The sequence below is a fragment of the Xiphias gladius genome, chromosome 5 (genome assembly GCF_016859285.1).
Source record: "Xiphias gladius isolate SHS-SW01 ecotype Sanya breed wild chromosome 5, ASM1685928v1, whole genome shotgun sequence".
Classification (NCBI taxonomy): domain Eukaryota; kingdom Metazoa; phylum Chordata; class Actinopteri; order Istiophoriformes; family Xiphiidae; genus Xiphias; species Xiphias gladius.
Genome location: NC_053404.1, coordinates 4,105,149 through 4,120,231, shown reverse-complemented (window position 1 = coordinate 4,120,231; position 15,083 = coordinate 4,105,149). Strand labels below are relative to the sequence as shown.

Here is a 15,083-nt window from a genome sequence, read left to right as displayed (position 1 = left end):
AAAGGTACGTACGGGTCAGTGACCATGTATGTGTGCGTATGTTTGTTTAGCACTAATTGAACGTGACTGAAAAATTAGCTAAAGGTTACAGATTAATGGTTCAGCTTTAAATGGTGGTAGTGTGAATGCAAACTTGATCAAACCTACTGAAAAAAAAAAAAACAACCTAACACTGACAGCTCCAGGATCACTATCTCTTTTATGGAAAAAAAAAAAAAAAAAAAAATCACCGTAGCGATATCCACTTTTATATAATTAGTAGTGTTATATAACAACAAATGAATACATCTGGAACGTGATGGGTGGAGTTGCTGAATAGCTGCTATATCTTATAGGGCTACGGGGGGATGCCTGACAGAAAAGGTTGGGAACCACCGAGATACTGTAAGATCCTAGATGGACCGACTGCCTCATTCACCACCTGCATTCAGTTTCGGTGGCTTTCAGCAAGCACAAAAGTTGCTACTAAGAAAGAGCTGGGTCCCGTTCCCGTAGTTTGTCAGTACAACAAATTATAGGTCAATTGTTTAAGACCGACTGCCTTTAATCGGATTCACCCGAGGTTTTGGCAGGTTTCATAGTAAGAGCATGTTTAATGTTATTTGCTCAGCTTTAAATTAGCCACAGAGCTGCACCAGCCATCATGTGATGTGAGTCATCTAAAATGGTTTTAATTCCTTTTCCCTGCCATTCTTCTGCTAGGAGCCTGTGTGTAAACATGTCTCACGTGCAAACATTTTTACGTGTATTTAAATGCTCGACTCTCACACTGACATGATAGATTAGTACATTCAAATCCATTCTGCCCCATTGATTACTCCCCACCTTGGCAGCTGGTGCACTCGCAGCTGTGTATGACAGGCAGGACAACCGGCTCGCTCTCTCCGTTCTCACACTGTAGGCTGAGGAAACGGACGGGGTTGTCGGGATCCAAACGGTAACTGCAGCACTCACAAACTGACCGGAGATACGGCTCCTGTATGGAAACAGGGAGGAGACGAGGGGATGAAATTACTGGAGAAGATGAGAGACGCGAAAGGTGGAGAGAAGGTGAAAACAGAAACCAGAGGGGTAAGGTGGAGGAAACCAATTAGGAGTTGGAACATGATAAGGAAAGGTGAAATTAGAGCAGGGGGGAGGTTATTAGACAATATCAGAAGATGGGAGAGAAGAGGAAAGTAGAGAATGGAGAGATGATGGGTGAAAGAGGAGGAAAAGGTGAGTTAATGCCAGGGTGAGGAAATCAAGAAAGAGAGGAAAATAGGAGATTTTGTTTAAAGGAGGTGAAACGGTAGTAGCACGACTGATACAGGAGGAGCACTGAGGAAAGAGAAGATGAGACATGGTGAACTACAGTATAATGAGGACAGTAACAAACTCAAAACGGCTGGTGGTGGTGGTGGTGGGGGGTATACTGTACAGTATCTACAGTCACATCAGTGTAGAGTAAAATATACAAATTTCCCGTGGTGCATCTGAAAATATGAAATGAAATCAGACAGAGGATTGGACCTTCCCTAAGAAGTATTTTCTGTATTAACAACTAATCAAATGACTCCATGTAAGGGGCTGTTCACAGTTGTGAATCCATAGAGAATTACCTTCCAACCCTGCGGCTCTACTCAGCTTCTTAGCCTTTTTTAGCTCATTGTTTGGGATTTGTGACCAGCGAACTCGGCTCTCCTCTACCTCGCAAGCTCTAAGAAACCTCCTGGACACTAGGAGAAACGAGCTGTAAACGCAACGGTGACATTTTACCAACTCATATGATAATATGTACACCTTATATTATCACCTTAACTTATAACCAAAGTTATAAAGTCATTTGGTGACAAGCTCACAAATGTTTGCATATTTACACATACAGCCAACACAGAGCAGCACTGGATAAGATTTATATCCATCTGATGAATCTAAGTCCAATATTAACTCTTCTGTTAGCTCTGGTTTGGTCTCCACCAACTCCTGAGGGAAATATCTGTTTCTTCAGCTGCTGTAACAGCTGCACTCTGTTCACCAGCTCGTTGCTGACTTTGTCAGTCTTTTGTTTGGTGCTGGGTGGCCTGCAGTCGGTTCATTAGTGCCTTTTCACTAAACGCAGCAGCCCTCTGTGGCTGGAAATAACACTGCTGGGAGCAGTGAAAGTGAACCAAAACATTAAAGCAGGTACAGGTTGTGAAATTAAAAACAATGAGCAACGTGCTAAAAGAATCTGGGAAATCAGGTGATAATTGAGGATTTTTTCGTAACTCTTGAAATACAAAAAACCCAGCCCTGCTGCTTTGCATGAAAGAAGGCGGCTAGAGATAGAAGCTGTGCTCATGTGCTCAATTAGTGCAGGTGAAGACCCAAGGAGGAGAGAGACCGCAGAAAGAACAATGCATTGTAGCAAAGACTGGTCGATAATAGGAGGAGGAGGAGGTGAGAGGAGGGAGGGGGTCCAATATCACAAACTCAAAAAGACCTTCAACTTCTCTGAAAAATAGCAGTTGTTGGTGCTTCAGACACTTTGAAAAGTCAACAGTCTGTGTATATGCGTGTGTGCCTTAACACATTAGCTGGTGGTGAAAAGAGCAGTTGATTTGTGTGAACGCATTCAAGCTTTTTCCAGTCCTGCTGATCAGTGATAAGGTAACTTCTTCGTGCTGCCTATTCACCGATTACCATCCCTGGTTGCCACAGTAACAGGAGGTAATGACACATTTGGCCGAGCTGATGTTTATTTTTACTATTCTCCCAGCATGGCTGCCTCTATTTTTACAGTGGAGGTGTATGGATGCCAAAGAAGAAGAATGTCGCCATGGTTGAGAGGTGAGGAGCTCGCTGTCTTACTAGGATGAACAAGCCAAGGTAGGAAATAAAAAAGAAGCCGAATCACTCACAGACTCTACGCGTGACCCCTTCACAAAACACCTATCCAAAACATCTATATTTAGATCACTGATGGCTGAATCACGGACTGTTGTTTACCTGTCTTCATGTCATCCATGTGAACATCGAGGACATGAAGTCCGGTTACCCTCTGTTAACAGGGATTACGGCATGTTCAGAGACCGCTACCTGCGCCCCCCAATGTCCTGATGGCCTGTGCTTATTCAGGACGTTGTGAGATTACAGAGGGTGTGACTTGCTGCACGGGTCCAACTGTTTGACTGGATTTTGTTTTGCAAAAAACACACATAACACCCTGATGTCGGGTCACGCTTCAGGGGCAAAACAGATGGGATATCTGGCTGCGCAGTTTGAGCTAAAGCATTAATTCTGTTTATTTTCTTGCATATCGTGAGCACTGTTATTAATAATGGTTAGTGGCTTTGTGATGATTTAAAAGGAAAAAAATCGTTTTGCTATTTTGTTTGGCACTTTGTGTCCATATGTTGGTCATTTGAGTCTGACAGAAATTCTTAAATGAATATTTTACAAATTCCTAACTGTAGGGACTTAACTTGCACTATATGATTAAACACAATTAACTGTGCAGCCCTGGTGGGCATTTTGCAAACAATTGCAACCGACAGCTTTTTTTTTTTTTTTCAAACAGTTCCTTTTAGTCCACTTTGCTGCCTGTATTGATCTTCATTGTGCTACCAGTTGTCACTCATGTTGAAGTCAATACTTGTCAGTGTTGCCACAACATGTTGGAGTAATAAAATCTGAGTAATATCTTCTCCTCCGTGTGCGTCTGGACGTCTCTTCTCCGTACCTCCAGGATGACATCGGTCCTCGACAGACAGCGTCCCCTGCAGAAGCTGACCTCCACGTTGTCAAGCCGACAGTCCCCCTTGGTGATGTTCCTGACCTGCATGTAGCGACGACACTCTGGCAGGGGCTTGTCTGAGGGAAACATAGAGGAGGAAGAGGAGGGAGGAAAAGAGGTAAAATGAGATCGAAGGACAAAGCAAAGGGAGAATACAGATACCGCAGGCTTTTTTTTTTTTTTTGTATTTGCATGAAAAAGAAGGAGGAAAACAACAAAGGGGGAGACAGAGCCAGAGAGTTCCATCCAGACAGCACTGTGACATTGTCATTGCCCCCTTGCAGCATATGACATTTCCTCCACTGGGAGAGAGATTAAAGCCCCAATATAGGTTAAGTAATGTAATCTCTCACTAATTGAACACTGCGGCACTTGGGTTTTAGCCTCCTAGAAAATGAACTATGGAACATTCAAATCAAATGAGGTGCTTTGCAAGTCGTGAAAGGGGAAAAAGGGAAGCATAATGGTTTTGTTTTGTTTTTTTGCGATTTGTATATTTTACAACAAGCAGTATTTCAACTTTCCAGTTTGTTTTACATTATAATAGATGAAAAAGCATTACTCGATGGCATTTGAGCATCCCCGGTGAATATAGAGATGAAAGGCAATATCTAACAGAGTCATGAGCACGGGTTTAGATGACTATTGAAACAGCCACAGAATGAAAGCGTAGCTTTTGTGTTTTATTAACTGTATTGATCACATTTTTTTAATTAAAAGTCATTCAACTGTTACCCATTCCGATACTAACGTTAGTGCATAAAAATGTTCCCAGGTTCATTAATTAATGAATTGTTCAGGGAATTGAATGCAAATGGCTTCATTTATATAGCACTTTCTTACAAATGTCTCCTTGTTGCACCCTAAATATACATTTCGTATCTAGGCAGAAAATCAATTTCTGGGTTTTGTGATGAGTTTTTTTACATTCTGTATGTTGTACTAACCTGGAAACTGCTTTCTACAGACTGGACAGCAGCTGCCTGGTTCCTTCACCTTGACCTCCCCCTGAGATAGAGAAGACATGACAGGTGCATATTTTACGACAAAAAAATCAAAAAGAACCACACCGCCACAATGGATTTGAAACAAAGCCATCAAGATGTGATTGAAGTGTAGAGTTTCGGCTTAACTCAAGGGGTTCAACAAAAATATTGCATTAACCATTTAGGAATTAAAGCCGTTGTTATACATAGTCCCTCACTTTCAGTGGCTCAAAAGTAATTGGACAATTGACTGACAATCAGTTTCATGGCCAGGTGTGGCCTGTTGCCTCATTATTTCATGATTGATTAAACTGATAAAAGGGCTGAAGTTGATTCCAAGTGTAGATTCTGCATCTGCTAGCTGTTCATGGGAACTCTCAGTATCTGATCCAAAGTGGTGTCGATGCAAACGAAGGAGGTCATAATTAGGCTGAAAAAACAAAACAAACCGATCTGACAGATGGCAGAAACTTAAGGAGTAGCCAAATCAACAATGTGGTACATTCTTAAAAGGAAGGAAGGAACTGGCGAGCTCAGCAACACCAAAAGGCCTGGAAGTACACGGAAGACAACTAAAGTGGATTATGGCAGAATTCTTTCCTTGGTGAAGAAAAACCTTTCACAACATCTATCTAGGTCAAGAACGTTCTCGAGTGGATAGGCGTGCCGTTGTCAAAGTCTACAATCAAGAGGCGCCTTCATGATGTAAATACAGAGGATTTACCACAAGGTGCAAACCACCAGTAACATTCAAAAACAGAAAAGCCAGATCAGACTTCTGCTCAGAAATCTGCCCAGTTCTGGAACAAGATTCTTTGGTCAGATGAAACCAAGATGAAATTGTACCAGAATGATGGGAAGAGAAGAGTATGGAGAAGGAAAGGAACAGTTCATGATCCAAAGTATGCCGCATCTTCTGACAAACATGGTGGAGGAAGTGTTATGGCATGGGTATGTATGGCTGCCAGTGGAAGTGGGTCACTGTTGTTTATTAATAATGTGACTGCTGATAGAGGTAGCAGGATGGATTCTGAAGTGTAAAGGGCTGTAATATTTTCTCAGATTCATTCAAATGCTGTAAAAAAGATAGGACAGTGCTTGACAGTACAGATGGATCATGACCCAAAACCTACTGCGAAAGCAACACAAGAGCCTCTCAAGGCAAATAAATGGAATATTTTTCAAAGCCTGAGTCAGTTCCCTGACCTCAACCCATCTGAGCATGCTTTTCACTTACTGAAGACAGAACTGAGGGCAGAAAGACCCACAGAAAGGCAGCAAATGAGGCCGGCTGCAGTAAAGGTCTGGCAAAGCATCTCAAGGGAGGAAACTCAGCATTTGGTGGTGTCCATGGGTTCCAGACTTCAGACAGCCATTGACTGTAAAGGTTATGGCTGTAATTCCTAAACAGTTAATTCGATATTTTTGTTATCAATGAGAGCCCGGTTGGTTTTCATTCTAGCCAGGTTAAGACTGATTTTGACCTGGGACACCATTGATCATGTGGACCAGGTTTGAGATCCAGCATAGAGGAGAGGAGAGAATAATGAGGTATAAGTACATATATCCTGGTGCCATTATTTTGACAGAACAAGTGACAGTGTGAACAGAGGATGAGAGAAGGATGGAGGAGGAGTAACTGAATATCAGACAGACAGGCTGCAACATAGAGGGACCAGCCGAACAGAAAGGAAAAAGAACAACAATATGAAGCCAAAAATGAGACACAGAAACCAAAAATAGCGAGAGAGAGACACAGGACATACACAGAAGGAAGAGAGATCCAGAACAATCCAGAGAAAAGCAGGGTGTCCTGTGCTGTCCCTGTCTGAGAATAGCTGCTGTTACCCTGCAGAGTCACACACACAGTCTAACAGCAAGCCTCAGGTCACCCCTGAAACCTCACCCAACTATGCCATTTCTCTAAAATACACACACACACACATACACACACACACAAACACCCTGCTCCTAACTGTTCACCCTGAGGTCTTCTCCTCCTACTCTGCACTGCCGCCAGCCTTCCCTCAGGGATGGAGGAGCCCACTCAATTAAAGGGTGGGAGGTCACAAAGAGGAACACCTCAAGTCCTTTACGTTAAGAGGCTGTATGTGTGTGTGTATATCTCGGTGTGTGCGTCTGATGTTGCTGGGGGGTAGAAATGGTGTGAAATGTGGATTCTGGTTATTTCAAAGAAAAGGTTACTTGGCATTTTAAGTAAAGGGTAGTCAAAGTTGTGTCATCCACAGGCTGTGACAGGGAAATCAGATCCCCTGCTAATGTGTCTGGTACAGAAAAAAAGAAGAGGATTCAGTGTTTGAGAGGAAAACACCCTGATAGTTTTTATCACCAGATATGATTACAGAAGCTTCAATACATTACCTTGAAAAGGGGCCCCCAGCAGAGCAGTGGAGTCATGTTGAGAGATTTCAATTTTAAACAAGCAATACCATTAACTGTAAGCTGTGTCATAAATAACAGACTGCACTGACAGTAAGCAATTCTCAGCCTGTCAGGAGAAGGAACACACTGCATTAAATGACCTTTTCATACTGGCCAGGATAAGGAGCGCTTTCACTGAGGCATAACTTATAGCAGCTTGGGGGGCGAGGGATTTGAGAACGCGAGCACAAATAGTTACAGAAGTCTGAGCCCCTCCAGAGACACAGTGCAGACCTTTGTACACCACAGGTGGAACACTTGGTAGACAGTGTACTTCGTTGAGATCACTGTGCAATCAACCTCTCCTTAAAGTTCTGGATGTCTGCAGAATTTATTTTTACCCCAGCTTGTCTTCAGCGCTGGTGTGCTAAAGATATAAATTCAGCTTACTGTGTCAAAGAGGAGACAGTTGACTTTTCTACTGTGACTATGACTTTCTCCACTTCATCAATATGGAGAAAAAATTGTTTTCCATAAACTAAGTCTGTTCGTTCACCTAAATTGCACAAGACACATTTTCTTGCTTACCCGTTGTGGAATCTAGCCATGCAGATCGTTTTGCTTTTATTTACCCAGGAGATAAAAAAATACACATAAAATATCAATTAATTCGTGTCGTCCTTTAGAGAAGTGGAGCTTTCAGTGCCAATCAAACATAGATTTTACCCAATTTTGACAGAAATATCTTAACTATTGAATGGATCGCAATGAATTTTTGTATAAACATTCATGTCTCTCATTAGGAGGAATTGTCATTTGGTCATCCCCACTTTTTCTCTAGCATCATTATTAGGTCTAATTTTTTTTATTTGTCCAGCACTTTGGTTTATTACCAAATACCTGCAAAACTAATGACATTTCCATTAGTCCCTGCTACTTTGTGTTTTGTGCTAATCAGCAAATGTTAGCATGCTAACATGCTTGACCGATGGTCACTATTGTGATAAACAACATATGAACTATACCTGCTAAAAATCAGTTAGCATTGTCACTTTTAGCACGTTACTACGCTGAGCATTTAACACAAAGCACTACTGCGCCTGAATACAGCCTAACAGAGAGGTGAGCAAGGCTGTAGACTCTGTCTTGTTCATTTGCAATTGAAATTGCAACAAAATGTTTTCTAACTTAGCTCTGCTGGTATTGAGCCAAACAAGTCATTTTATTTACTGAATGTTGGCTCTATCTGTGTGTTTTTGTCTCTACCCCAGCACAACTGAGTTGAATGGAATTTCATCTGATTTCTACAGACCACAGTGTTAATAGCTTTCATTACTATAGAAACAATCTCTTGACTGTGTGTTCAGTGGATTATCCAGAGAAACAGGGACACTAGCTCTGGTAGGAAACATCCCAGATCTGTGATGTGAGCATCACAGATTAAATTACATTTACTTTGATTGTGCACGGTGACATAAATCTTGCAGAAGGGTAAGTCAAAACCTGCAAAAACCAGACCAAAATTCTCTGCATGGCTAGATACTGTAGAGAGTGAGTAGTTAAATACGCTATAGTCTTGCAGCCATGGAACAAGGAGACGTTTGAGAGAAAACAGTTTCAATTCTTGTCCATAAACAACGTGATGGCAGCCTCAGTGGGATGCCACAAACAGCATTTACTTTAACACTGTCATACCCTTCTCCTCCTCTATTTCTGTCTGAAGCAGGACTGGACAGAATCTGTATTTATGCAGTAAGTTCCACCTTCGTCAAGGACTACAAAAATGAATTCATATTTTATGGGGAGTTTATCTTTTTTCCTCATCTGCCTCTAAGTTGCACAGAGTGCATCTATAACTGACTGCTCAGCTCACTGTCTCCTGCGAGATCACTGGCCATCGGCCACCCATATGTGTATGACTGAGCACTGTCTATGTGATAAAGGCAAAGGCATTTTTTTCTGTGAAGTGGCTGTCATCAGCAACGACAAGCACGCACTTGCACCCGTAATCTGTCATGTCTGACAATACGGTTACCCAAACCATATGCCAAATATTATATATATATATGCAAAAAGTTGATTGTTGCAGATTTAAAAACTATAGAGGATACTACACTTGATATATAATTTGCTTAGAAATGACTCAAAATTTCAGCTGTTACTACCATTGTGCCTTAGAATATATACTGCACGGGGTGCCGTTCAGTTTGCCTAACATCTTTCAGCTTTGTCAAATAGTGGAAATGTTGATTGGAAAGAAACTCGGTTATGTTTAACGATGAAACCAGGAGTCAGTGTTTTGCGGGAGGTAGGAGGGCATGGTAAAGGAAAAAGTGCAGGCGTGTGGGAGGATCGGACAGTCAGGTATTGATCTACTTCAGCCAGAAATTTGTAGAGAACATCCCACACAATCTTGAGGGAGCAGAGCGTTTTCTCCCTCACTCAGAGTAATTGAGATGTTTTTGACCACCAGAGATGCTTATGAACTGTATCACCCCAGGGAAGCAGCGGCAGTTGAATGAACTGATGAGCTTGTCTGGGAGACTGATTGTACCTCTATATGAGAGTCTTTATGTCTGGCTGTGAGAGCAATCTAATTTGCAAAGATGACCACACAGAGAGAGTTATTATAGTTCATAAAATCTGGTAAATGACTGCATCTGCCTTGCAGACAAGGCACAGATGTGGTACAATACATTGCCTTAATCTAGTACCTTTATTTTTCAGGTATTTCAGATATTTAGGATTGGAAAAAAAACAGACATTCCCATTTTTACTTATTCAATCTATGAACAGTTTACAGTTACAGTAAGCAGTATAAAAATGGCATATTCTGTGAATTTATCACAGAATATCCATATTTAACAGCTTTTAAGCAAATCACCCTCCCTTAGTGCCTCTGAATATAGGATCTTGGACAAAAGTGTTCAGAAACATACAGTGGCATGAAAAAGTTTGGGCAGTTCCAAAAGGAAGAAAAATAAATATGACACGTTTCTTTAATATTTGAAGCAAGATAACTTTTTTAATTTCCTTTCCTTCCTTCTTTTTCTTTTCCTTCAAAATAACAGCAAAGGAAAAGGGCGCGGAACAAAAGTTTGGGCACCCTGCATGGTCAGTGCTTAGCAACACCCCCTTTTGCAAGTATCACAGCTTATAAATGCTAAGAGTCTTTCAGTTCTTGTTTGGGGGAATTTCCAATTTCTTAACTACATTATGTACTGAAGAAACAGCGACCTGAAAACACTTAGCTATCTTCTTATAGCCTCCTGCTGCCTGGGGGGCATCAGTTATTTTAATTTTCAGAGTGCTGGGAAGCTGCTGATTGTCGGGACGAGGCTTGAGGAGTCAGAGTATTTCTAAAGCTCTGAAATTTGCATCACCTGGCCTTTCCTAACGATAACTGTGAACAAGCCACAGCCCTAACAAGCTGATTAAGGCCTGACACCTTGGTAAAAGTTATCTGAGAGATCAAATCTCTTGGGGTGCCCAAAATCTTTGTATGGGGCTCCATTCCTCTCCTTTCACTCTAAACCTGTACAACACAAAAATAATACACTAATCTTGCTTAAGATGTTGAAGAGAATGTTTCATCTTTAACTTCATGAGTTATGGGATCAGTTCATCTTCTACTCACTTAACTATTCACAGTAACAGAGATTTTGGCTAAAGGTTCCCAGACTTTTTCATGCCACTGTACAGAGTAATCGACTATTGCCTCCCCCTGAAGTTGCTTATCAATAATCATCACTTTCTTAAAAGCACATACACACAGAATACAAAATCAGACGAATATCGATTCAGTATGGAGTGTTACTGCGTGTGTGGCTTACCTCATCACAGTGGAGTGGAGGACATCTCAACTGGCACAGTTTTTTCCCGTTTACACAGCGGCATGATGTGCAGCCCTCCTCCCACTCTGATCCTGCCTGGCTCACACAAACAATATTTATATTCACCTTCCAGACTCTGGAAATTCAGGTAGTATGATTCTGCCTCAGCAGCCCGTTACTCTTCCCTTCATGCACATTCACATTACTGTCTGTCAGAGCAGGTTTGATGAAGTACTGTGAAACTGTTCATAGCTCAGGATCCTTTTTTTCCTTTTTTTTTGAATTCAGTGAATCCATTAAAGCTCTGGCTGCTTTATGGAGGCACGTTACGATGCAGTGGTTACAACAACACATAATACAGACTATATTATATATTCTGTGAGTGTGTTAGCTATGGGAGTGATTAACAAAGCTGCACAGTTTTACCCACACAAAAGCACCCACTAGGGAGTGCCTTAGTTGCTCACATTGAACCACTTGGCATAATAATCATGAGGTGGATGATTAGGAAACCATAGCGGGTCTTTATATGGACATTAGTCATTACCACCTGACGGACAGAGAGAGAGAGAGAGAGAGAGAGACACAGAAACAGAGAAGATGGACAGAAAGAATGACAGGGAGGGGTTGACAAAGGGGGAGAAAGAAAGAGAGAGAGAGGAAGACAGAGAGAATGGGGATAAAGAGAAAAGGGGATGGAAAGACCAAACAAAAATCCTGTAAAGGAAGCAGAACAGACGTGGTAAGAAATAAAGCAGAAGTATGAGAGGGGAACGAAAATAACGAGAGAAAGAGAAAACACTGAAGAAGGAGGATCAAGAGGTGGAGCTCTGACCTCTTGTCAGTGTATGATTAATTCTTATAATCCTATAATATCCCCTCCTTCATAAATAATTCCTGGCAGGCTTGCCCAGATGCGGTGCGAGTGCTGGCTTTCTACGGCACTTCCTACATAATTAATGAGGCTGAGGGCCGGAGAGGCATTGTGTCGTAATGTGGCCCGCAGGGCATGTCACTCATCTTCTAATAGGCCATTCTTTATGAGTAAGTAACACAATGGGAGTAAATGAGAGGGAACGTAAACACCACGGTAATGGTAAGGATGAGGCGGGCACACTGGTTACAAGCTGCCAAGTTAACTTGGGTATAAGCCAGTGTGTGCGTGTGTGTGTGTTTGTGTATACCTCTCGCAGAATGCCCTGGTCATGGCAGGGGCAGAGGGCGGGGATGACACACACACCCTCGGTTGTTCGATAAAGCCCCTCCTGACACACGCAGCCCTCGGCAGAGTGACTGCAGTTGACAGGAAAGGAGGAGTAGATGTCCTGGCAGCTCCTCTCACACAGCGGGACCTCCTCTGACACGCTCCTCTTCCAATGCTCCCTGTCAGGACAGACTGCAGAGGAGGAGGAGAGGGACAGGAGTGAGATGAGTGAAAAGAAAAGGTGCCAGGGAAGAGAGGATAAAATAGAAAGAGTAGGGAAGATGAGACAAGATAGTAGGGTGGAGAGGGGAAATTGAAAAAATGGACAAAATTTAATGTTGAATTGCAAGAAAGGAGGAATCAAAAGGGGGTGTGGACAGAAAATGAGTGAATTAGAAGGTATAGTATTATTCATTGTGAAACTTTAAATTTTTTTTCAAAGTGACATACAAATTATTTTTAACATTTTAAAATGTACATCTAATGTCAACTTCTTGTGGTCTAAATCCCTACCCTTGACAGTCATTGTTCAGCAAGCGTAATCAAATGCAGCAGGCCTGTCAGGCTTTGGATCTGGAAGTGGCATGAGGCTGTAGTAAGGCCGCAGAGCACTGCATTAAAAGAGTAACTACACCCAATCTAATAATGCCACTTACACTGCCAACTTCTGATGACAATATGCTTTTCCCACACCCTGTAATGTAAGCTGCAATCATTCCGATGTCTAGCCTAGTACTTATTGTTTTAATAACTGAGCTTTTTCTTAAAGGCAAAGGAGCAAACCATTAGCTAAGTCGATTATTAAGGGGTTTACAGGTTATGGTAGAAAAGCCCCATTCACATCTAGCATGTCCACTGTGTAGTATTTCCCTGCTTGACGTCCGAGGCACTTTCAGACAGTAGGCTAACATTAGTAGCTCTCTATGGGATTTGGAGAAGTTTACACTCCAGCATCCCCCGCCAAAGTTACTCAAGATGTCTTCACATTTGACCAACGCATTGGGTAATCTTATTAGTAAAAAGCTTTGTCTCACATGAAGTTGAAGCATACTGTATGAAAGGACAAACAAGAATCTAAGCTAATATTAAGCTAAGAATGACATAACAGTCTGATCTTACATTTTTACGTACCACACTTACATATAATACTATGACTAAAGAGCTCCAGACTGCAATAAAAGAACGATGCTATCTCTTTTTTCCGTGTCGTAGGTGGTAAGGATGCTGCCTTCTGTCCTTAGACATGCAGCTTAGTCTCCGTCTTTTAGCATTATATGTAGCCATCAAGTACATATGTAAGACCTTTTTACAGCCTTCTCATTCCAAAATGAGTCAGCAGGGAACAATTACATAAAAAGTCTTCCACCAACACATAAGGTTAACGGCCTATTTAGCTAGCTATAGCTAATAAAATCTACCAGCAGCATCTTCAGCTGACCAAATCTACAGTCACCAGTCACCCTGCTTTTACCTACCTCTTTCTGAAATCAAGATCCAATTTCCATCTTCAAAAATTATTAGGAATTTTTAGACGTAAAACTGCTACTGTGTGAGCACACTGCCATAAATACTGTTGTTATTGTTCATATTATTGTTCATGACGATCAATAAATTGTTCAATAAAACATGCCCCATTTCCCCTCTTCTCACTCACCACAGTCAGGGGCCGTGCAGGTCGTGGTACGGTGGCCAGGTCCCTCGCATGGGGCCCCTCCATACTGGCTGTGCTGCAGGATGATTCTGGTGGAGCTCTGTTGCCCCGTACCACAGCTGGCTGAGCAGGGACTCCACTGGGACCAGCTGGACCACGCACAGTCCACTTGAGGAGGAGAAGAGAGGATGGCAGAAGAATATAAAGCAACAATTTCAGGTCAGTGTTACTTTTACTTTCATTTACCTACAGGAGTAAAGCAGCATATGGAAAAAACTGTCATCTGAACACTTTTGCTCTGCTCGACCAGGAAAATAAAATTACAATTTCACCAGCCATGCGTCCGTTTGTATTTAAGCCATTCTTTAACTGCAACACCCACAGGAAGTGATCCCTGAAACAGGCAATACTGCAAAACCCCCCAAATCAATAAAGATAATACTGTAGAAAAAATACTGTAATTTGTCTTTTTAAAAAAGATTTTAATCAGACTTAGATTTGGTTTTAGAGGTTGAAAAATAAGTTAGAAAGGTAAAGGCTGGAAGTGTGAGGAGGAAAAGACAATAAAAAGGGCACACGAATAAAAAAACCTGTTTATATTATTCCTTCTCTTTGAAAGTAGCAGTCTATGTCAGGGGTTAAAGTAATTTCTGTATTCTGTCAACCTGGGTCTTATTCTCATATTTTTATTCTTTATGAGTATTGATCATGGAAACCCTTCACCAGTCACCAACTGCTCTGTATAGATGTGGGATACGCAGACTCAGTGTGGATTGAGGCAAAGAGTATGACCCTCTTACTTTTTCCTAAGCTCTCCTAAAAACCTACCCGGAATAACAAAAAACGCTTCCCGATCAGTCTTCAGGCTGACTTACCTATTGTATCCACTGATGCATGGCGATTTCCATTATGTAAGTGGGTAGAACGTGGCTCATTTTTGATTCCGCTTATGTGCTTAATTGCTCCACAGCTGCTACACTGTTCACTGCATCACCCACGACTGATACTGGACTACTTCACTTTCAGCTCCAAGTGTTTGAGTTGATTTTTCTTAAGAGAGAATTTTGATTTGATTACATTTTTATTATTTCATTAATCATTTACTATTAATTACTTCTACTGTCTTTTACTCCGGGTTATTGTGTCATTAGGTTTTTAAAGACATTTACTCTGATCACTATTGGCTGTTAGAAGTCAAGATTGTTTTATACACCTGTTTGCCATCACTACCCTGATGAAGCAATGAGCAAAACACCTCAAATCAGTGTGA

General features: G+C 41.6%; 1 protein-coding gene across 1 annotated transcript in view; it reads right to left on the bottom strand.

Annotated features, from left to right (window-relative positions):
- The window catches only part of sspo (SCO-spondin), a 73,193-nt gene that overhangs the window by 1,251 nt on the left and 56,859 nt on the right, over nt 1-15,083 (bottom strand). The window contains exons 101-106 of the mRNA XM_040127522.1: nt 13,817-13,981; nt 12,143-12,354; nt 10,959-11,054; nt 4,705-4,765; nt 3,704-3,834; nt 826-976 (exon numbers count right to left, since the gene is read on the bottom strand). Coding sequence (XP_039983456.1) covers nt 826-976; nt 3,704-3,834; nt 4,705-4,765; nt 10,959-11,054; nt 12,143-12,354; nt 13,817-13,981 — 816 coding nt within the window. The remainder of the gene's footprint in view (nt 1-825; nt 977-3,703; nt 3,835-4,704; nt 4,766-10,958; nt 11,055-12,142; nt 12,355-13,816; nt 13,982-15,083) is intronic.